We start from the raw sequence: 23,772 nt of genomic DNA, 5'->3' as shown, positions 1-23,772 counted from the left end.
GTGGGCTTCAAAATTATCTACACCTGAGGCACTTGAAGCATTCTTAACAGAGTGATGAGATGAGTATACTATTGAAACTCGTCATTACTTTCCTCAGAATTGTGTTACTCGGTCCACATGCACCAGTAGCCACTGTGAACTAAGCATCAGCAACAAATGTTATAGTGGTTGCAGAAAGGTTTTGCAGAGGAAGTCTCACAATCACAAAAGGGAGACAGAGGACCAGCTTAGGTTGATCTGTACTAATCGGGACAAAATTATAAGACCACAAATTAACTGGGAACTCTGGTTGTAAATGGTGCATTTTTAATTGAGCATTCTACAATGAACTGTGACTTTTTTAGTGGGAACAATGGCATGCAGCTTTCCTCAAACAGTAACACCTTATCAGTGGGTTTTCCAAGAGAAGGACGATTGTTTATTTTTTCAAAACAATTTTATCTGTGTATGTGAAACTGAAAGATATATTACCACCCCCTCACACATTTTGTTGGAATGAATGGGTCTAAATATCTCCATTCAGACAGGTTTCCTTATCCTGTATATAGTGAAGAATGGATTGAGCTACCACAACCACCAATGCACCATTTATCCACTGCTTTTGCAAAACATATTTTTCAAGATTACATATGTATGTATATATGTATGTATGACTGTATGTGGTATTTTTATATCACAAACTTAGCTGGGAGTCAGACTGGCATAATGCCTGCATGTAAATCATTGCCTGCTGATTGAAAGGCAGCGATTGTTTGGGCACTTTGATTATCAGCAAATGTAGGAGGCAGGTGGCTTCATTATAGTCATTATCAGGACAAGAGCCCTGGTATGATTACAATACTCTTCAAGAAGTAGCAAAAGCATATAACCCTAGTGAAATTTCTGGGGCTGAGGTAATATGACTGCTGGGGTACAAGAAGATAGTTTTCGTAATCATGAAGGCCAATGCACAGAAACTTTTGCTTGAGCAATAGCGGTTGTCCCGTGACACACCTCCAAGAATTCTGCATTGCCATCAACACTTTGCACCCAAGGAATTGTGAAGGTGGGAAAATAATTTGGCCACACTGAACTGCTGAATGTTCCACAAGGAATACAAGAGAAGGGTATAAATACATAGGGCCATGCCTAGAAAATGACTAAGGCAAAGATCCTGATTATGAGCTGTAGCAGCAGAGACAACAGAAAGAGCTCTCATCACATTTTATTGGCTCCCGTCATGATACCAACAGCATTGAGATGGTCAACTGAGGGTGGTACATCAGAATACATCAACATAGCAAAGATGGTTGTAAGAAATTAGGTTCATAGTGTATTGTGGTAAATGGTGATATGTAATCATAGATACCAAATGCATGAGGTATTGATTGAACAATTCCCTCTTAATTAACAAAGTGTGTACTTTTGTGTGAATAAAAAATAGTTCTCTAAATAAGAAAATGTGGGCAGACATGCTACCTCCCAGCATTTTCAATCTATCATATTTTTCTAAGTCCCCTTTGCAACAATTGTATGTGCCTCCCTTCAAGGGAACTTTACTAGTATTTGACTGAATTAAAGGTAAGAAAAATGTATATGAAAATTAGTGTGCGTATAAAGAGGTCAAGTATAAACTAGATGAATGTCACAACTCGATGAGTATAACTCTTAGTCGCTGCTGAAAGGAAAATCAAAGCGCCAACAACAATAGCTGGCCTACATCCATGCATGGCTGTGTGTGCAGGGATTACACCAGTCTGTAGTATTGTGCCAAAAATTACAGTGTCTGGAAAAAACTGTGTTGCAACTTGATCCTTAGAATCTGGTTCTATGTAGGCTGGCATTGTCTCAAATATGGTATTTGGCAAGAAGATGTATGCTGACTGGAAGAATTTCCTTTTTAATTTGATTTGAATAAGTACCAAAACCAAAAGTTCGATTCAGACCAATGTCGGTGGTTGTTCATTAACTTCCTTTTGTGTTTTGGTAGCTTAGCCAAGCACAGGGTATATCTGAAAAATTGTTACTGCATTAAGAATAACCACTAAAACAAATGTTACCAGAAATGTATTATTATGGGTACCTAATAATGTATGTTAAAAAATCAAGAAAGTCATATTTTGCTTGTGTCCATGTAGAGGCTAATGTTTATCTGGCTTAGCGGGATCAGGCAATGATGAGAGAAAAATGTATTAAAATACACTCAATGATCATTTATAGCAGGAAAGGACTGCAATCAAATCTTGACAAATCCTCACACACCAACTTCATTGTACACCACGACTGCTAGTCTTCTGGACAGCTGGCTATGCCTTAATGAGACACAACTACTTGGAACTAATCAGTTGCCTTCTTCTACTGCACTCAAGTGATTGCGGCCATGGCCCATCCCTGGGTGTACAATCTTCTGTCAATGAAGAATAATACACAAAGTGGTTGGCAGATTGTGGAGGGGGATTACAGGAATTCTTGAGCAAGGCCTTTCAATTTTGTAGTTCCACTTCCTTACCTGAAAATGAGTGAAGACACTAAACATTACAGGAGAGCAAGAATCAGAAACTGGAGAGAGAGCGCAATGGTTTTTTGCATGTGTGCCCCAAACCAAAAAAGATACAGGGTGACGAACGCATTGGATAGCAACTCACTATGATACTGCAAATTAATTTTTAGTAATCATGCACACTGCTCCAGCACCTGACACCCTTTGGTGCCACTGAGTACAGATTACAATACAAAGTAAACAAAATGTGGCGCAATAGATTACAACTTTAAAAAACCCTGATGAAGTTCCACAAGTTTCGTATTTAGAAAGGAATGATTGGTGGGGATAGAGAGGAGTAGGTTGGGTTGGGTTGGAGTGGGGGAGAGTGGGTGGGGTTGAGTGATGTGGGGTAGATTGTAAGTGAGGTGGGTTGGAGTCAGGTAAAGTGGGATAGATAGGAGTGAAGAAGAGTAGATGGGGTAGATTGGAGTGGGGTGGATTGGGGTGGGTAGAATGGGGAGGGGTAGGTTGGAGTAGAGTAGACTGGGGTAGGGCGGATATGAGTGGAGTGGGGTACATTGGAGTGGATTGGGGTAGATTGAATGGATTAGAGTGGGGTAAACTGGAGTTGGGTAGAAGGTGGTAGATTAGAGTGGGATAGATTGTGGTGGAGTGGGGTAGATTGGAGTGGAGTGGGGTAACTTAGAGTGGTGAGCAGTTGGATAGATTTCGGTGGTGTTTAGAGTGGAGTGGGATCAATTGGAATTGAGTGGGATACATTTGACTGGGGTATATTGGAGTGGAGCGGGGTAGATTTGAGTGGAGTTGGGAAGAGTGAAGTGGGTTGGACTGAGGTACATTGGAGTGGGGTGGATTGGGGTAGATAGGAGTGGGGCAGATTGGAGTGGGGTAGACTTGGATAGATTGGATCTGAGTGGAGTAGACGGTGGTAGATTGGATCAGAGTGAGGTAGATTTGAGTGGAGTGCTGTAGATTGGATTGAAATAGGATAGAGTTGATTGAGTTAGATTGAGTGGAGAGAGGAAGTTTGGAGTGGAGTAGATTGGAGCCGGGTCTACTGGAGCGGATTGGGGTAGGTTGGGTTAGAGTGGAGTGGGATATATTGGATTGGAGTGGATGGAGGTAGAGAAGTGGAGTAGGGTAGATTGGGTTGGAATGGGGCAGATTGACGTGGTATAGATTGGAGTTAGGTAGATTGGAATGTGGTGGGTAAATTAGGGTGGGGTTGAATGAAGTGCGGTAGATTGTGGTAGATTGAACTGGGGTGGAGTGGGGTAGACTGGAGTGGGGTAGCTTAGAGAAGTGAGCATTTGGATAGATTGCAGGGCACTTCGGAGTGGAGTGGGGTAAATTGGAATGGGTTAATTGGACTGGGATAGATTGGAGTGGAGTGGGGTAGATTGGAGTGGAGTAGGTTGGGCTGAGGTATGTTCGAGTGGGATGGATGGGGTAGATAGGAGGGGGGTAGATTGGAATGGATTGGAGTGGAGTGAGGTAGCCTGGGGTAGATTGGATCAGAATGGGGTATGTTTGAGTGGAATGCAGTAGATTGCATTGGAATGAGGCGGAGTTGATAGGGTTAGAGTGAGTGGAGCGGAGTAGATTGGAATGGGGCAAGGGTTGTGGAGTGGAGGGGTATAGAGTGGGGAGGCGTGTTGTGTCATGGAGTGAATGGCATAAATTAGAGTGGTGAGGGGTAGAGTGGAAGGGCATAGAGTGGAGTGGTGTAGTGTGGAGTATGCTTGGTGTGCTAGCACACTGTCATCACAGACAACATATTTTTAATTGGAATAACCATTACATTTGCACTGAAATACAGTGTTACTGCACACAAATGATAATGGGTGCTGTCATCACCTAGTGTATTGATATTTTTGGATCATATTCAAATATTTGTTTGCACCACACTTCAGAATTATAAATAAACGTGTTTCATGTGTACTAGATTTTATATAGTCTGAAGCATCATAGCAGTACTTTTTTTTGTTATGTGATAGAATAATAACATCCTACACCCTCTCCTCTTACATGGATACTCAGTAGGTTTGTCACATACCTTTTCTCACTTTGAAGTCAGAGAAAGAAAAGTAAATACCAAGCTCCCTCACAAGAGAGAACTTGACATTTGACATCTATATTTTTGAATTCACAGCAAATGTGACAAGGTTTATAGGCTTGCTTACAGTTAGCGAATTTGTGGAAGAATACAATAAACAGGGTTTGGGAACCAGGAGGGAGGAACTCGGGCTGGACAGCCTAAAGCAAATAAGAAGCCAGAAAATGTGAGGTACAAACCACAAATCCAATGGTAAGCAATGGGTGGAATGCATTCCTAGGTCAGATTTCTGAATATCCTCAAGATGTATTAGACTTTAACATAAAATGATGGAGAGAAATGGTGGAAGAAAACTGTCAGTGACAAACTGATGCAATAAATGCAGGGTTTGAGACATAGGAGAGATGGAGAGAAGGGAAATGGGTGAGAGAAAAAACAATAAGATGTTGATGACTGATAGAGGGGACAGGCAATGTATTTAGTGGAAGACGCAAAAAGTCAAAAAGGGGATCCCTGGGATGTATATATTAGATTGTAGTATCTATACCCATACAGTTATACTGTGGTACCCAAGTTACAGGTTACCATAGAAAACTGTTTTACAGGACGCAATATATATAATGATTCCCACAAAGAAAGAAAATTTGTTAACAGTCTAAATTTTTATTAAAATGAAAAGATCATACACATTAAAAAATACACAAGTTTAAAATTTCAAAGGAACGTTCCCTGAAAAGTAAAAGTTAATCTTTGCAAAAACAATAGACAATATGAAACAATAAAACATGTAGGTACATTATATATCACAGACTTCAAGATTATATTTCCAAAATACAGTACATAGCATAAAGTAAAATAAAGAAAAATAAAGAAAAAGGACCCCTATTAAAACGGTGGCACTCAGATATTATTACCACTATAGATTACTCGATCCACTGGCTACAGATGGCATATACACAAATACACACATGTGACAAAAATCTATGTACATCCAGTGTGTTTGAGCTTAAGGTGGATTCTCATATGGGAATGCGTCGACGCGTTTCGGTGCGATACACTCGATAATGTGGCACCTTCTTCAGGACTTCTTAGCAGGGGTTTTCCGAGCTACAGGGGGCTTCACTCTCCCTAGATTGGGTAGTGTGCACCACTTGGATTCTTCCAGGTCAATTCTATGTGGTCAATGGCTGTTTTGGCCTCTATGTCTTTTAAAGACTCCTCTAATGGTGTTCTTTTGTCTTCCAATTTCTTTTTCTTAGGTACGGTATCTGTGATATTTTAAAACTTGCTTCAAACGGGCATATTGTTGGGGGCCTCGCCGGAACTGGATATGTTCTCTTTTTCCGTGGCTCCTAGCTTCTGCCTCGTTCGATCTCCTCTCAATCGGAAGACGAACAAAGAATAATGGGCAGAGGGTAAGTGATTAGAGGAAGAATGAGATGGGAGACATCAAGCTAAATCAATACCTAGATTGTGATAGTGAAAGGGTGGGGAGAAGCGAAAGAGAGGAGGAGATATATCGCCTATCAGAAACAGAGGTAGGAAAGAAGAGAAAGGGGAATTCAAGGGAAAGCAGCAGAGAAATAAAGATATGGAGGGAGGAAAGAGTCATTGCTTACTTCAGAAACATCTCCTTTTACTCAGAATGGACAACCATGTTGAACTGATGAAAGCCTGTTGTAGCATGTCTTGATTAATCTAGCATTGTGGAAATGGAAATCCAGAAAAAAAAACTCATCAACAAACCCCAAAAGCGCTCAAATTAGGTCACAAGAATTTGCATGAAACTAAAGTGAAAAGATCACATCAAACCATTCCTGAAAGAGCTACATTGATTCCTGGTGGAGGCAGCAAATGTACTTAAAGTTATCTTATTACATACAAATCAAGGTGTGGCATTATTCCAGAGTAGCTATAAAAGCAGGCCTTTTACAATGACCCACATAGGCTCTTGGGATCCAAACCTGCTCCTGTGGACCTCAATAATCTTGAAATGTCTGAAACATTGAGGGACTGACCATTGAGTCCATGGACCAAGGTTCTGGAATGTCCGAGTACAGGCCTGTGGTTGGAATCACACCACTTGCGGTTTATGAATAACATGAAATCTGAACTTAATAAACCTTTTTAAAACTGTAGTTAAGTTGCATATTGGGGGTAATTAATTACATTTTTAAATTTATTTATTGGTATTTATTTTTAATTAATTGTTAATTATTTTTCAATTAGTAATTAATTGTAAATTGGTAATTAATTTGTATTATTAGGTAAAAAAAATTATTAAATATTTTGTATTTATATTTGTAATTGATTAATTATTATATTATATTAAATTGGTAATTATTTTTAATTAATTTTTAATTGGTATTAATATATATATTTTTAATTAATATATGAAGTACTTACTTTCCCTACTGTTGCACTCACTGGAGTGGGAATAGTAAATTTAACCCCTACGCTATCCAACGTTTTCCCTACTGTTGCACTCTCTGGAGTGGGAATAGTAATTTTTACCCTCCCGCTATCCAAAGCTTTCCCTACTGTTGCACTCTCTGGAGTGGAAATAGTCATTTTTACCTCTACGCTATCCAACTCTTTCCTTACTGTTGAACTCTCTGGAGTGGGAATAGTAATTTTTACCCTCCCGCTATCCAACGCTTTCCCTACTGTTGCACTCACTGGAGTGAGAATAGTAATTTTTACCCTCTCGCTATCCAACGCTTTCCCTACTGTTGCACTCTCTGGCGTGGGAATAGTAGTTTTTACCTCTATGCTATTCAACGCTTTCCCTACTGTTGCACTCTCTGGAGAGGGAATAGTAATTTTTATCCTCCCGTTATCCAACGCTTTCCCTACTGTTGCACTCCCTGGAGTGGGAATAGTAATTTTTACCCCTACGCTATCCAACGCTTTCCCTACTGTTGCACTCTCTGGAGTGGGAATAGTAATTTTTACCCCTAGGCTATCCGACGCTTTCCCTACTGTTGCACTCACTGAAGTGGGAATAATAATTTTTACCCCTACGCTAGCCAACGCTTTTTCTCCTGTTGCACTCTCTGGAGTTGGAATAGTAATTTTTACCCCTATGCTATCCAATGCTTTCCCTACTGTTGCACTCTCTGGAGTGGGAATAGTAATTTTTACCCTCCCGCTATCCAACGCTTTCCCTACTGTTGAACTCACTGGAGTGGAAATGGTAATTTTTACCCCTACGCTATCCAACGCTTTCTCTACTGTTGCAGTCACTGGAGTGGTAATAGTAAATTTTACCCTTTCCGCTATCCTATGGTAAAATATTGTATATTTTTTATTAATATTACCTTCATATATATGTATGTTTTTTTTAACTTTCATAATTATTTATTAATTTTAAGGTTATTTAAGTATTTTAAGTATGTTTAAGTTAATTATATTTATTATTTCAATAATTTTTAATTACTTTAAAGCATTTACAAAAATTCGATATTTTGACTAACTATAGTTTTTTACATTGATGTTTTTGATTCGATATTTTTGTACTTACCTGTTTGGAGATAGGAAGTTGATATTTTGGCATTCTATATTTTCTACTCAATATTATGGTAGTTCTATATTTTTGTCATCGATATTGTTTCAGTGATCCGTTTTATGTCCATGCATGGTCGATGTAAACATTAAAAACAAGCCTACTGCATCACTAAGAGCAGTCCCACCAGTCAAACAGATGCTACCTAGGCCGAGTGCAAACAATGAGAAATTATGACAATGGCTGTTAAACCTGACAGCCCTTAGTGTGGTCTTCCCTCAAACGTTTTGTCTACTCACTTTGCTGTTGGCTTTAGGACTCTGCTAACCAATGATAAAGTGCTTGAGCATGCTCCTTAACACAAGGTAAAATATGCCTACAACTGATTGGCACAACAAATTTACTTACAACTCCTTAGTAAAGTGATACAACATGTCCCTAGGGCCTATAAATAAAATGCTACCAGTAGGCCTTCAGCCCTTATTGTGCCACCCACTTACGTAGCCCTTTAAAACATGGCTCAGGCCTGCCTTTGCAGCCTATGTGCAGTTTTAAATTGTCAATTAGAACTTGCAAAATAAACATTTTGTCAGGCCTAAACCTTCCTTTTAATGCACTAAGTTAGGGGTGGGCAGAACTCGCTGGGTTTTACTCTGCGGAATTCCTCAGAGCTACCTAAAAACTTTGTGCGATTCAGTGGAATTCTGCAAGCTGCAGAATTTTGGTCCATCGCGCTGCTCATGCTGATTTTTAGCACCGCAAGCTTGTCCTGTGCTGTGAAATCAGCACAAACTGCACCACGTGGTGCACCAGAGAGCGCTGCTTCTTTCTGCTGCTCAAGTAGATTTCCTACTCGAGTGGCAGCTCTCACAATACGAGCAGCAACTTTCTCAATGCAAACGGTATTGACCTGCAGTGACTGTCTGCGTTGAGAAATCTTGCCGGGAGGTGGTCTAGCTCTCGTTTTTTCTTATGCAGTGTGCAAGAAAACCTCCGCCATGCTGCGGCTGGCGGAGGTTTTGCCGACTCCGTGCTCCAAGCGCAGTACGGAGTGGCCAAAACTCTGCGGCCTCCGCTGTTAAAGCAGAGTTTACCGCCCACCCTTACATATAAGTAACCCCTAAGGGAGGCCCTACACTTAGACTCCCTAAATGGCGGGGTTCAGTGTATTTGAAAGGTTGGACATGTACTTTTAAGTTTTGCATTTCCTGGTACTGAAAAACTCCTAATTTCGTTTTTTACAACTGCAAAGCCAACTCCTCCCATAGGGTAACCATGGGTCACCTTATTACAATTAATAAGTGATAACTTTTGATTGTGAGCAGGTTGAAATGTCATGTTTACACTCAAATGAATATTAATTTAAACCCTTTTTTGATGGTAAAGTCAAGTCACAAATGCTACTTTTAGAAAGTTGGCCTTTTCTTGTCCTAATCATTTGGTGTCTGCAGCCTTTGTCCTGGATTCAGTGACTAGGTGTAGCTGGCAATTGCTCTTCGTATATTCCTCGTAGACAGTGAGACAAAGGGAAAATAGGGTTTTGGAAGGATGGGCCATCCTGCCAGTACAGGAGGGGCAGAGCTGTTTCCTGTCCGAATTACATTTCAAAGGGCCTGCCTCAGCACACTGACAAAGAACTTGAACCAGTGCAATATCATTCTTGACCTCTTGGAGCCTGGGAAGAGGAGAAATGAAATTCCAGAACCAGATGTGGGGGGAAGTCTAGAACATTCTCTCACTTCAATTCTGGCAACAGGTACTAAAATAGGCCCCTTAGATAAACCCTTCAATTCACTTATGGACTTGCGGAGGACCCCCAGAAGGACTGCCATGTACTTCATAGGATTGCCCTGCTGCTTGAGGCCTGCTTTGTACCTCAAAGACCTTTCCTGTCGCTTGAGGCCTGTCTGCTACCAGAGTGACTCCAAGGGAAGGGTGGTTGACCAAGTGCCAGAGGCCTCCCTGATACTATCCAGCTGGCCTGCAGCACTGGACTTGTCTGGACCTGCAACTGGGCCTGCCTAAGCCCTCCTGGCCTCTGCTAGAGTGAGTTCCTGATCCCCAAGAGTGCCTCCCCAGATCCTTGACACTTGGCTGGCATCACTTGAGCTCCTCCTGTAAAGAAAGGGAAAAAATCCTGAAGTTTTTGGCTCTTCATGACCAGAAATTAACCAGTTTGCGTGAAAATCTTGCCACCCACGAAGACTACTAATGCAAAGCTCTGGTGAACCACACTCTTTGCATTGCAGCAACTGCCAGTGACGACTGGCTACATGCGATCAGGACATCTCACTACAGCTGTGACAGCCAGCGGGGACAGCCAAAGCGAAACTCAAGCAATGACCGTCCTTGTCACCTGACAGGATCTTTCCACTACACCAATGACCAGCCACAATGCCGAGCCTGCTCTTTGCACTAAATTGACAACCATCTGCACCACTCCTCGCAGCCTCCTCCACCACGAAGTGGACTCTTCATACTGAACTTTGTGAAGGTAAATTTTTCAGCTGGACCACCGTGGTCCCTCTATTTGGCCCGTGCTCCATCACAGTTAGCCTGAATGTGTTACTTTCCCATGATCTAGCACAACCAGATGACTGTGAGTGGCGCTTTGTATTTTGAGGCGTTATAGTTACCTAACTCTTAAAATCTGCATATCTCCGGGTGTACCAAATGGATTTTTGTTTTTTGATCTCGAAATATTTATTACATTCTACACTACTTTTCTATATTTGTGTGGCCTTTTTTGAGTGCTGCATACAAACTTAACACATTGCCTCTTAGTTAAGCCTGACTGCTTTTGTGCTAAGCTACCAGAGGGTTACCAGATCATAGGTTAATTTAGTGACTGTTATGGTTCGCCTTGACAATGATTGTGGTTGTTGCTAGAGAAGTGTCTTCACCCCCAATCAAAAATCCAATTCCCTGCAATAATAGACTTTTCACTTTGTAGCATGGACTCACCTGCAGTCTCATAATTATACCAACACTTTTGCTGTGCTCACTGGTGTAGTGCTTGAACCACCATGTAATGGTTCCTGGCTGTCATTGTGGAGGAGGGGTTGGTAGGGGGGAGTTGTGAACTGACTGCTTGCTTCAACATGATCCGCCAAGAAAACTAGGTTCCTCATTTAATGAGTGTACCTTTTTCACCAGTGTGTGAATAGTAGGGTGAGGAGAGAGAGGGCACTGTATGCAGCATGCAGTCCTATTGGCATGATGGATTTAAGCCCCAGATGTTCTTTCTCTAATCTAACTTAGTGCTTTGAAATAACTGTGAGGATGGATACTACAGTTTACAAAACACCTTTATAAATCAGTAAATAAATAATACGTAGGTTATACAATCAAATTTGTTTCAATAAATTCTGTCACTCTTTGTCACTGAGTTTGTAATATGAAAAATAAGTATCAAAGAAATATGCAGAGCTCTGTGACCTACCCAAGCCTGACATGAATCAAACTGGGGATTCTGGAGTCAGTGCTTTCAAAAATCTCACATTCTAAAAAGAAAAGCAAACATTAAACATGTTTCTATTTGGGCCCATGGAGTGTGTGCACACTACTATGACGGGTTCACAGTTCTGATTGAGATCCTACCTCTATAGTGAAGCTGACCCTGATGTGAAGGAACTCTCACCTCATGAAGGGAATACTGTGAAAGAGAACAGAGTAAAGGAAGGAAGCTCACACGGCTGTATGGCAGAAGAACGCATGGCTAAACCGCGAGTGCCTCAATAGTGCGGTCCCAATAATGAATGTATCGTAACCATGCATTCCTTTAACATGCATGCCTTTACCAAGCAATTTTGTTGTAAAGGCATGATTGGGGAAGGAATATATGTGCTAAAGATCACCCAAAAAACTATACCGACCCCAGCACCCTCAGCCCTAAAACTGCCCCTGCCCTAAAAACTGTCCCTTCCCACCTTGACCTGACCCCTAAATCACAGCCCCAACCTCCTAAAAACTACCCTGACCACAAGCCCCCACCCTGAACCCTAAATCTTTGCCCCCAGCCCAATAAACTACCCTGACCCCACCCCGCCCCTCCCTGGGCCCTAAAACTGACCCCCCCACTCCTGATAACAACCCCACCGCCCGGCCGTAAGCCCTAAAACTCAGCCCACAGTCCTAAAAACTATCCAACCAACCCCTGAAGTCCTAAGTCCGGCCCGCCCTAAAAACTATCCCCAATCCTCCAAAACCCAGCCCCAAAAACTAACTCCAGCTCCCCAGTTTCGTAACAACAGGTAATTGGGCCCCCCTGCAAAGTACATGGAGGGGCCCCACACCGGAGCTCTCAGGCCATTGTACTGAGCTGAGTGGGCCCCCGGAAGATCGGGCCCCAGCCCCGCCGGGCTGCAGGATCCTTTGTTACACCACTGCACCTCCAGAAAACCCAGCCTCAGTCCCACTTACAAACTGAGTCCCAGAGCTTCTTCTCCAAATCCTTCCTGTTCCTCTCCCCGCCCACCCGCACATCTAGACCGCACTAGACCGCACGCTGCCTTAAACACACATATGCTTGGTTAAGGCATATGTTTGGTTAAGGCAAGCGTGATTCCGCTTGTCGGGAAACTGCCCGTGTAGCTCAGTTTGCGTTGTAAAGGCAGTTTCTCAACTCACGCCATAGTGAAAATGTTTGTACTGCTTCAAAAAACTGCTGAGGAGGAAATCACAATACTGGAATATGTTACACAGGGCTTTGAGTGGGCTGGGCACCTCTGGGTTTGAGACCTGGCAGTAATTCAGAATGGACCTTGAAACAGGTCCCTATCAGGCCCTATATTCATGCCGTGAACTTTATTGGCAAAAACACTGATTGATTTTGGAACCATGAATGTAAACAACTTTAAGGTAAGGGTTGGCAGCGATTTAGTTCCTATTTATATTTCACATTTGACTTAATTTCGCATTCACCAAGTTTAATTTATTTCCAAGATGTTGTGTTTCTGTATTTTTTTGTGTAACATATTACTTTTGTGCAGTACATACTCTGAATTAAGTCATTTCCAGAGGTGCATAACGGGCCATGATTGAGAGCTCTGGAGATGAGGCTGAAAGAAGTGTGAGTAGGTCAAAAACGTGTTCGGAATACATGGTCATCCAGTATTTGGCTTCTGCCTCTGCAGAATGCACAGAGCAGTGGTCATGTATTCCAGTTGCAATTGCAATTGTGATTCTGAGCAAATGTGTATGTCAAAATATTGACAAGGTGGAAGTACAAGTAAATGCAATGCTAACCGGGGAGTGAGTGAACTGGGTGTTTGAGGGTGTTGAAGAGAAAGAGTTGCAAAGAAGTACATTCAGGAGGGAGCGATACATGGGTGCTGAAGAGGAAATAAATTAGGTGTAAGATATGCAGATGGAGGTGATATGGTGAGAAAAAAAGGGTGTACATGTCTAACATGGAGTGAACATAACAGGAGTGACTGAGACACTGAAAGATTACTACCCCTTGCACAGGCCTCTGTAATGTTTAAGTCACACTCTCACAACTTCAGAATGGAAACATTTTCAATATAATGTACCAAAAAATCAATGCTGTTACTCTTATCTTAAACAGCTAACAACCATTGACAAAACCAATAGTCCTGGCTGGCTTTAGGTGTATGTCAGTTGTTGTGTGTATGTTATATATCTGAATTCAAGAACAGAAAGCTCAGACAGGTTCAAAATACTGGTTGGGCACACTAAGGAATTGCAGAAATGTAGTTTACGTGTAGCCCATAATTACATAGGACATTATTCTTTTAGACCCCTTCCAACAAACTCACTTTTTTCACCCCCCTTAAAGCCCTGATGAGATGAGGCTGAAAGAAGTGTGAGTAGGTCAAAAACGTGTTCGGAATACATGGTCATCCAGTATTTGGCTTCTGCCTCTGCAGAATGCACAGAGCAGTGGTCATGTATTCCAGTTGCAATTGCAATTGTGATTCTGAGCAAATGTGTATGTCAAAATATTGACAAGGCGGAAGTACAAGTAAATGCAATGCTAACCGGGGAGTGAGTGAACTGGGTGTTTGAGGGTGTTGAAGAGAAAGAGTTGCAAAGAAGTACATTCAGGAGGGAGCGATACATGGGTGCTGAAGAGGAAATAAATTAGGTGTAAGATATGCAGATGGAGGTGATATGGTGAGAAAAAAAGGGTGTACATGTCTAACATGGAGTGAACATAACAGGAGTGACTGAGACACTGAAAGATTACTACCCCTTGCACAGGCCTCTGTAATGTTTAAGTCACACTCTCACAACTTCAGAATGGAAACATTTTCAATATAATGTACCAAAAAATCATTGCTGTTACTCTTATCTTAAACAGCTAACAACCATTGACAAAACCAATAGTCCTGGCTGGCCTTAGGTGTATGTCAGTTGTTGTGTGTATGTTATATATCTGAATTCAAGAACAGAAAGCTCAGACAGGTTCAAAATACTGGTTGGGCACACTAAGGAATTGCAGAAATGTAGTTTACGTGTAGCCCATAATTACATAGGACATTATTCTTTTAGACCCCTTCCAACAAACTCACTTTTTTCACCCCCCTTAAAGCCCTGATGTTACACTTTGTGAAACAAGTTATCCCTGTGGTGAATAAGCTTCCACTGTCTGAAAGGGAGCTCAAACTGCGGGACAGAAACTGCCACTGGTGCAGAGGGGCTCAGACTCCTGTGAATGTGTTCACACTAGCTTGAAGTGTTCACACCAGCTACAGAGCTCACACTTCTGTGAAGGAGCTTACACAACTGGGAGGTAGTACCATTGTTGTGAAAAGGCCACCATTCCTGTTTAAGAGAGCGCGGTGAAGTTCATGAGTTGTGAGGAATCTTATAATTGTGTTGTGAAAGAGCTCTCACTGTTGGAAGGGGAGCTAACGATTATGGACGGTAGCAGACAATGCTGGATGGGCATTCAAAATGCCACAATTGGGTTCTAGATGTAGTTAGTGGCGGCTGCCTCTGAACAGGGGTGGTGAGGCGGGGGAGGCGGCTGAAATTTTTTTTACGAACCTTCTTTGCCGCAGCATGCTTCTCCTCCAGCTTCTTGTCTTCTTCCCAGCTGCTGCCGGCAGCCTGCACCGGAAGCCCCCAGGCTTCCGACTCTGCAAAGCCAATCACAATGCTGCAGGAGCAGCATCGTGATTGGTCTGAGCAGCCTGTTTAACTGCTCCGGCAGTGCCTGGGGAAGCTGAGCATGGTCTCCAGGGGGCGGTGCAACACAGCCCAATGGAGAACATGCCAACTACGCTAGGGTTCCCAGGCGTCGTGTACTTCTATTTTTGTGAAATGTCCCGGTTTTTAGCTTAAAAATTCTGGTCACCCTTAACTCCGCATGACTGTTTTGCCGGCCCTGGAGGGCTGATCAGAGTGCCATGCGCATGTAGAGAGGGAGTGCAAACCACTCCTGCTCCCTCTGCTGCGAGCCAGTCCTGCCCAGCCCGAAGTCGCAAAGGAAAATAAAATAATAATAACTTCTTGTTCTTATAGTTGTATTTGTATTTTTCACTGCTCAACGAGCAGTGGGACGATGCTACTCCACCTTAGCGGAAGAGCCGCCACTCAGGGACATCTTAAAGGATTTGGGAGCCATGGGCCAAACGTGTTTTGGGGGGCCCCTTTTCATAATAGCTTAGAATTTATGATACAATTTCAGCTCTTTCATGTTCTCTTTGGTCAGATAACTGACAGTGCATGGAAACACTTGTCCAGATCTAACATTCATGTGTTTTCCATTACTGTAACAGGGCAGCAGCTCACTAATATTACTGCAAATTATCTCTGTGATCCCACTGTCATTTCATATATGTGAGGTCCTGTACAGATCTAAAAGAAACTTTTTTTAATGATGTTGCATGTAACAAAAAGGGAAGATTTCTGTGAAAAATGTCTGTGTAGATAGACACTCACACAAAACACATTACAAATAAATGAACAGACACCGGTATTTAAAACAATCTGTTTAACAATCATTAAAAGTCTGTGAAGCTTTAATGAACCATCAACTCTCTGAGTTCGTCGACTCTCATAATCTTTTAGACGATACTCAGTTTGGGTTCAGAAAGGGCCACGGGACTGAGACTGCACTTATAAAAGCATCTGATGAAATTAGATCCATCATGGACCAAGGAGGAGCAGCAGTCCTTATACTTTTGGACCTGTCCGCGGCCTTCGACACGGTCGATCATGCAATCTTGATCGACCGTGTCACAGCCCTAGGGATTGTCGACGTGGCAAGAGACCTTATTTCATCTTTTTTGAACAATCGCACGCAGACAGTGAGGTTGGGCAATTTTTACTCTCCTGTCTTCGCAATCCCATGTGGGGTCCCCCAGGGCTCCTCGCTAAGTCCGACGCTGTTTAATATCTATGTAGCGGACTTAGCGAGGGTAATAAAAACTCATGGGTTGCGTCTGACGTCTTACGCAGACGACACCCAACTAGTCCTGGCAGTGCACAAAGATGGTCCAGTTGTGGCAGCAAAATTTCAAGAAGCAATGCTGGTCGTTTGCGCTTGGATGTCAACAAATTGTCTGAAACTTAATTCAGATAAGACCGAGGTCATGACCTTTGGCAGCCTATCCCCGGAATGGTCACCCATATGGTGGCCCAGCCAGATGGGTCCCCCGCCTGTTCCAGTTACCAAGGTCAGAAACCTGGGAGTCATCTTTGACAGTAAACTGGTTTTCAATCATCATGTAAACAAGGTAGTATCATCTGCCTTTTATGTCCTGAAGAAAATAAGGAAACTCATGCCCTATCTCCCAGTATCAGCAGGGAAAACCCTCATTACAACTCTGGTATTCTCGAAGATGGACTATGGGAATGCCCTCTTTCTGAATACTCAAAAACAAGTCCTAATGAAACTTCAGTCTATACAGAATGCGGCAGCCAGAATTCTGCTTGGTATCCCCCGACGCCATCCGACAACCACAGCAATTCGACAGCTTCACTGGCTAAAAGTGGAAAACCGCATCAAATTTAAGGCATTATGTATTGCCTACAAAGCCATACATAATACAGGACCCAGGTTTCTGAGAGAGGCCTTTAAACTGTACACTCCAAAAAGACAGCTCAGATCTGCAAATACATGCATGCTCCCAGTCCCTCGAACTAAAACAGTGACCTGGGGAGATAGGCGCTTCATGGTAGCTACACCCAAGCTATGGAACACCATCCCTCTCATCATTAAAACCGCCCCCAACTTGGTAGGTTTCCGTAAGCTCCTTAAAACATGGCTATTCGACCAGTAAGCCGGTGTGTATCTGGTCCTTATCTGATTAACCACATGCGCCGAGACACCCACGGGTAATTGTTGCGCAATAAAAATCTCAAATAAAATAAAATAAAATAAAAAATAAAGGGATTCAGGGCAATTCTCTCTGCAGAACAGAGCTGGTTCCATCAGGGGGCCCCTGAAAGGCTGGGGTCCAGGGCCAGAGCCCACTTTGCCCATGCCTTAAAACGTCTCTGCCACCACTGAAGGCTGTGTACTTCACCGTTCCCTGCTGGAGCGCACCCTGCTTTGAGGAGGGATCGCACTGCTAGGAGCTAGGGCTTCAAGCTGGCCTCATTCTGGTGTGAGTCAGTCAGGCCTGACTCTCTACAACACAACACACTCTGTGCTCTCCCTGTGCAGATTTGCATTTCCAGTTACAAATGTACGTGACAAGTGCCGGATGCAAAACCATAAAATGAAACCCCCAGGGCTGTCTGGGCTGTTCACAGCCAGGTGGGAGATCCCTGGAGCTGTGACCGTCTTGTGTTTCACGAGGACCTGCCACTCTTAGTGAGTCAGCGCCTGTTCGCCTCTCCAGTACCTACCGTGGCGCTCACTGCAACAACAAAGGAAAAAAACACAACTGTGGAACATGGTAACACGTTTCTTGGCACTTGGAAGGGGAGCTGGGTGTTCTTCGAGAACATAAAACTGAGTTCTGTGAGAGTCAATGAAAGCTACGCTTGTGCACTCCGCCCCCACTCCAGCCCCTCCCCCCTTTAAATTCCCTATTGTTTTCCGAGCATTTGGCTGCACGGTGTCCCTCATGGCAGGAAGTCCGCGAGGTGAAACGGCCGACAGAAGTATTCACTGATTAGCCCTGATTTTAGCAAGCATTACATTTTCCCGCTCTTCGGGGCACTACTTTTGATGCATTTTGGATTTATTTCAAGAGCCTGCTAGGTAGGATGCTTAACGCGCCTATTGCAGAAAGTTGAGTGCCCAAACTCAACAGGTCTCAATTCTAGTCTGATAGCTCAAGAGGTTCACGTCAGCTGCGAAGTTTATCTCAACATGTCACAGGCCCCAGTCCCGTAAGGAGGTAAGTCACTCGGTTAAGGCGCATGCTGCGTGGCTGGGCGAGTTACCTGCACATAAAAGGGCCCGGTTGTGATCTGGCCGCCCGCTTCACACCACACCACTCAGCTTCCGCGGAGGGGGGGCGATAACAAAGAGGCATTGAGTGCTGAATTGAAGCAGGCTCGCGGTACCAGGCTGGTGATAATATGTTATGTTCTAGCGCCTGTCGTGGCAGGGTGCCGTGTTTGTGTAACTGGTTTTCAGCACTCACGCTTATTGCGTGGGTCTCCCTCCTGAGTGAACATCACCCGAAAAAAGCCTGTTATCACCCCTGGTTTAAGGAACCAAAAAGGTGTTCTCACAAATGATATAAAAGACAGTCTTTTCAAGCGTGTTTGTTGTCATGCTGTTAAAAATAAGCAAAGGTGCTCGCGTCCACCGGTGGCACACACCCTCCCACTGCCGCTCGCTCCTCTGTCTCTACGTGCAGTCTGTCTGCCTCGGTCCCTTCCCCCTTTTGTCCTGGAGACTGCCACTGGCGAAGACTTTTCAGGATCCGTGCAACCCCCAGCTCTGCCCCCCGCCCTCCTCCTGTGTATGCTGATTCTTGCGAGTGCAGAGGTTCCCTCCCAGCTCGCAGCAACTTCAAACCCACACCCCCGCCCCCTGTCTTCCCCACGCCGATCACTTACTGGGCGAAGTTTCCCTCCCTGTGTGCTGCAAATTTGGGCTTGCTGCCTCCCCTCCTCCCCACCCGCCGCCGGTCGCTGCTGCTTATCCCTTCCCCTCACGCCTGCATCCCCGGCCGGGCTCGTCGCCTCCTCCCCGGCCGCAGCTAGCCTCTCTGGTTCCCTGTGTCACCCGGGGATGCCCGAGGTGGGTCCGTGCGCACTGTGTGGAGGCACCGCTGGCTGTGTATCCCAGCCCTGACCTGCCGGAGGACCACTGGAGGAGGAGAAGAGTCCCTTCAAAGGATCAAGCTCCCCCGAGCAGCGCCTCGACGTGCACTGATACTCGTGCAAGTGATACTCGTGTGCAGGCGCTCTTTGTGGCAGGCGTGTGCAGTGGCACTGGAGGAGGCAGGACGCGCTCCCGGCTCGGATCCTCTCAGCGCCCGTCAGTGGTACTCACAGGGACCCGGGGCACTTTCTGTGCCGGCCACTTAGTGGGGAGCAGCCAGACCACCGCACCGGGAGCCCCCGGCACCTCGTGGGAAGGAGAGCGCCCCTCTTGCTGGCCAATGTGCCGGCCTGTCGCTGCTGCAGGTCACCCGGCAGGCACTTTCCGGCACAGGGTGGGGAAGTGCCGCCCGGGCTAAGCCAGAGACGCTCGTGGAGGAGCCCTGTGCAGCATCTGAGCGTTGTTTCCTTGCCCCGCTCACCCAGGAGGGGAGCTCCCACCACCGCCGGCCTCCCAGAAGCTGATGCGCATCTCCGGCGGCGGGCAGAGCACCGGTCCGCCTGGTGCCCGGCGCGCCGCCCGCTCCCATCCCGCAGGAGGGACCGCGGTCCGGGGCGTAGGGCGGCAGCTTTCTCCGGCATGAGACTGTTCGCGGGCGCTACCTGACTACAATGCTCGCGGAGTTCCTGCACTTCTGCCTTCTGTGTGGAATGATATGGACCTCCTCTGGTAAGAACGCAGTAGCGAATGCTCAAATTTAAATATTTAACTGTCGAGATTGCTCAGATTTTAACCGTTGACTGCCAGTGCTACTTGATGCCCGCTTCTTAGCACTTTCTGAAGCTTAATTCAACGTAGGCCTTATAATTCATAATGTGTTAAAGTGGCGATAATTCATAATGTGTTAAAGTGGCGACTGCGCACAGCAGTCAGGGACACTTAAGGTCTGTAAAGTAGTGTGCGTGCCTGTTTTGGGAACCGATTGGGACCACACAGCCGAGGCACCCCACGGGGTGCTGTTAATTACAGATTACTTTGCAGTGTTCCAGAACTAAAGAAGAGGTCTCTCGGGGGCCGTCACGTGAATAACCAGGCTAATGAAGCGCTAAGTTGGCCGGGCCCTTTATACAGACTTTTAGCAATGGGATGGGCAAGGAACACGACCTCGTGATCCCGAAATTAAAAGAAGCCTAGGTGGGAAGTGGAAAGCGGGCTATTGGATTCAGTGGAAGATTCACATTAAAGTCTGGCTATGCCTAGATACCCTATTTATGAAGTGCACTGCTTACACACTCAGCTTTGCAGATGTGGTCACAGATAACACGGTTTGTCATGGGAAATGCTTGGATCACCTTTTAAATGTCAACACTGCATGAACATTCCTGTGTGTGAAGTGGCATGGCGAATTTGACTAGGTTTACTGGCGGGGTCTCGGATGTTTGTAGCAGAGAGGTAGACACGCTTAAGTGCTTCGGGCCTAGCACGAGCAATGGAAGCGCTATATCAACACGTTTTCTATACAACGCCCCAACTCTAGAAGGCTCCAGCGAGATCAAGGGGGGGGGGGGGGGGCTTTACTCACAGACAATGCCCCTTATTGCCTATCAGCACTTACGCTTTGCGCGTGTCTTGGGAGGGGGGGGGGGGGGGGGGGGTTGGTGGGAGGGGGACGCGACAGCTCAGCTTTGATTTCCCGCGAGGTCGTGTCTGCTGGGAGCTGAGTCTGGGGCTCCGGCAGCCCGTTCAGCAGTTCTTTCATGTTTCCTAAGGTTGTAATTAAAGCCTATTTTATGCAGGAAGATGGCAGGAAATCTCCCCCTTCCTACACCGTGCGAAGCCGCCTGCCTCTGGGAAGCGTAGATAATGGGGGTCTTTCCCTGAAAGGACACATGGGAAGGAAATCACTCGGGAAGATGGCTGAATGCTAGAAGCCTGCTTTGAAGATGACATTAGCGAGAGGGGCATAATTGCCCCATTGCAGAGTGGTGATGGGTGGTAAATCATTGTGTCCTGCGTGACCCCCTCCCGGCACCCGTCGCTTCCTCTTTCTGTGTTTATCTAGCTAGCTATCTCCCAAATCATCTGCAGCTTTTTTTTCCCAGTGTCCTACAGGCTGAGTGACCTTTGACCTGTTGAGATGTAATGTATGCAGGCCCTCAGGAGGTCACCGTTGCTGGCGTTCTGCTGTCTCCGCGCGCCCTCAGGAGCTGTAACAGGAGTCTCTTGTAAAATGCCAATATCTGACTCCTAATTCCTCCCATACATCATGTTTGCCTTGCAGGAAAGATAGAATTCCAATGGAATGCCACATAATGCACAGAGGCTAATATCTGTTCTCCTGATATTACTTCTTAGAAGCTGCGAGTATGCTGATTCAAGCTGTGGAAACACCAGCTGTTTTGCTTGAGAGATTCTAAGCAAACACACCTGATAATTTAGCAATTTATAGGCCGTGTCACTTTACCGTGATTCGTCAGTCAAAGACATGCCCCTCTCAAATAAGTGCAACAAACACAGATGCATGTAATCCAGTTTGTTTTATCAGTGTGGTGTGGGTGAGATACATTGAGAAAAGCGTGGTAGGGTCTTTGCCCTTGATACTGGGGTTAGCTCTTAATAAAGAGCTGGTGGGTCTTTGCAGCATGCAGAGATTCACTTCCTCCCACCATTTTCATCAGGAGCCAGGCCATTGTTGGCAATGTTGCTTCATAACTTTGCCTTGGCATGCCCCTGCTACATACAGCTCACTTTAACCTCCTCACATGGGTCTTCAAGGCCATGGTCTAAGCTTGCCCTACTTTGCTAACAAACTATCATTTTTTTTTCTTTCCTACCAGATCTTGGACCCTACCAGCTTGCACCCTCTTCTTGTACACAGGTCATCCTTCACCCCATTTCGCTTCTGTCACTCTGCCTAACCCGCCCCCACACCCACTCTCGAACACACATTCTGCAAAATGCAGAGCATCTTCCACTCTGCAAATATTTAAGGGAAACATCAAATCCTATTTTCATAATTTAGACCCACCCTGGGTGATGCCACCTCAAAAATCTTAGGATTTTATCTTCCCACAACGTTGCAACAAGTCCACCCACATGGTACACATAGTCTGCCCTCTCCTTCCTCTGGCATTGCGGGCAACCCTTTAGAAGCCTGTTTTTCAGGTACTTGTTCCACCATTAACGTCTTGTCTCATCCACTATCCCCCAATTCATAGCCATATTTTGTATATGCAGCCCAAACTGCATTACTGTTGTATGTGTCAATATCTGGTTGCTTTGTACATTTTTTTCAGTTTGAAACTCTTGTACCGTAACACACACAAGTACAAAAAACACATTGCGTAGCACGTGCATGGTTTCAGCATCTAGATCACCCTTCCTGCACATATCCGAGCAAGTCCCTCCCTGTTCACATTCCGCAAACAGCTAAAGACGTGGTTTTTTGACCAATAGCCTTGTATATCTTCTTTACCCCAGTTGCTGATCCATCCCTTAACTAGCGCCGAGACGCCCACGGGTATTCGCCGCGCTCTACAAATGTCAATAAATAAATAAATAAATAAATATGACACGCCATTCTAAAATATCCCACAAAAGAAGGTAGTCAAAAGTGTGGCTTTGGATGTTAACATTCTTTTTCTCTGAAATGAGGTGGAAAATCGGATGCACTGATTACAATGAATGAACATGCAATGGTCCTGCCTGCCATGTTTTCTGGTCAGTGCTGAGGGGTTTATACGCCAACAGATATGGAATTTCAAGCACAGACCTGTACCAACATTAGAAGTTCAAAATGCGTTATCATATGATGTGATGATGCTGGAGTGTGAAAAATGTGTCTGTGTGTATGTATGTGTCGTATTCTGAAACCTACCACAAAAACATTATAATGCAATACAGCATCAAAGGCAGGTGGAGAGTCAACAAGGGGTAACTGGGGCCTGAAAGTGTGGAAGGTTATGGTTGCTTTGTTGTCATGCAGTGTTTTTTAAAGAGGTGTGTCTTCAGCCGCTTCCTGAATTGGAGAATGGAGGGGGCAATTCTGATGGTAATGAGTGTTGTTTCAGATCCTAGGTGTATAAATGAAGAAGTCCTGTGGCTTCTTTTTTTTGCACTACTTCCTCACCAGTCTGATGGCGCATGATTGATAATATATACTGTATTATCTGTTAGCGTCCCTACATCAGACTGCATTGGTTGCATGCTATAAAGGGTTCTTTCAAGGATGATTGGACTTGACCAGATGGGCCCTACATAGATACATAAAAGTTTCTGTATGTATAATGATATTGTATGTCAAGCCCATGACTTGGAACATGACATTGTTCATATAGAACCAGGTCTTATAGAACTTTTTTGAAGCATCGCCTATCTCCGATATTCTCCCCTAGAACATCAATCGCTCTAAGTGGGTGTGGGAAATAGGGGAATTTGTACAGTTTAGGCCAAGATTTTTCTGGTTATGTGCATGTGTCTCATCCTTCCCCCCTAGCTAAGACGTTGGTGTGAGGTCCATACTTCCAGAG

General features: G+C 44.7%; 1 protein-coding gene across 2 annotated transcripts in view; it reads left to right on the top strand.

Moving 5' to 3' along the window:
• Window positions 1-23,772, top strand: part of ROBO1 (roundabout guidance receptor 1) — a 1,555,637-nt gene that overhangs the window by 1,065,033 nt on the left and 466,832 nt on the right. The window contains exon 1 of one of the 2 annotated variants that reach the window (XM_086934075.1): window positions 18,846-19,972. The exons of the other annotated variant lie outside the window; for it this stretch is intronic. Coding sequence (XP_086790201.1) covers window positions 19,915-19,972 — 58 coding nt within the window. The 5' untranslated portion in view covers window positions 18,846-19,914. Of the gene's footprint in view, window positions 1-18,845; window positions 19,973-23,772 lie in introns of those variants that run through there. 2 annotated transcript variants of the gene reach the window in all.

The sequence above is a fragment of the Lissotriton vulgaris genome, chromosome 8 (assembly GCF_964263255.1).
Source record: "Lissotriton vulgaris chromosome 8, aLisVul1.2, whole genome shotgun sequence".
NCBI lineage: Eukaryota > Metazoa > Chordata > Amphibia > Caudata > Salamandridae > Lissotriton > Lissotriton vulgaris.
Note: the sequence above shows the minus strand (reverse complement) of the source record. Positions and strands in the feature narration are given on the sequence as shown.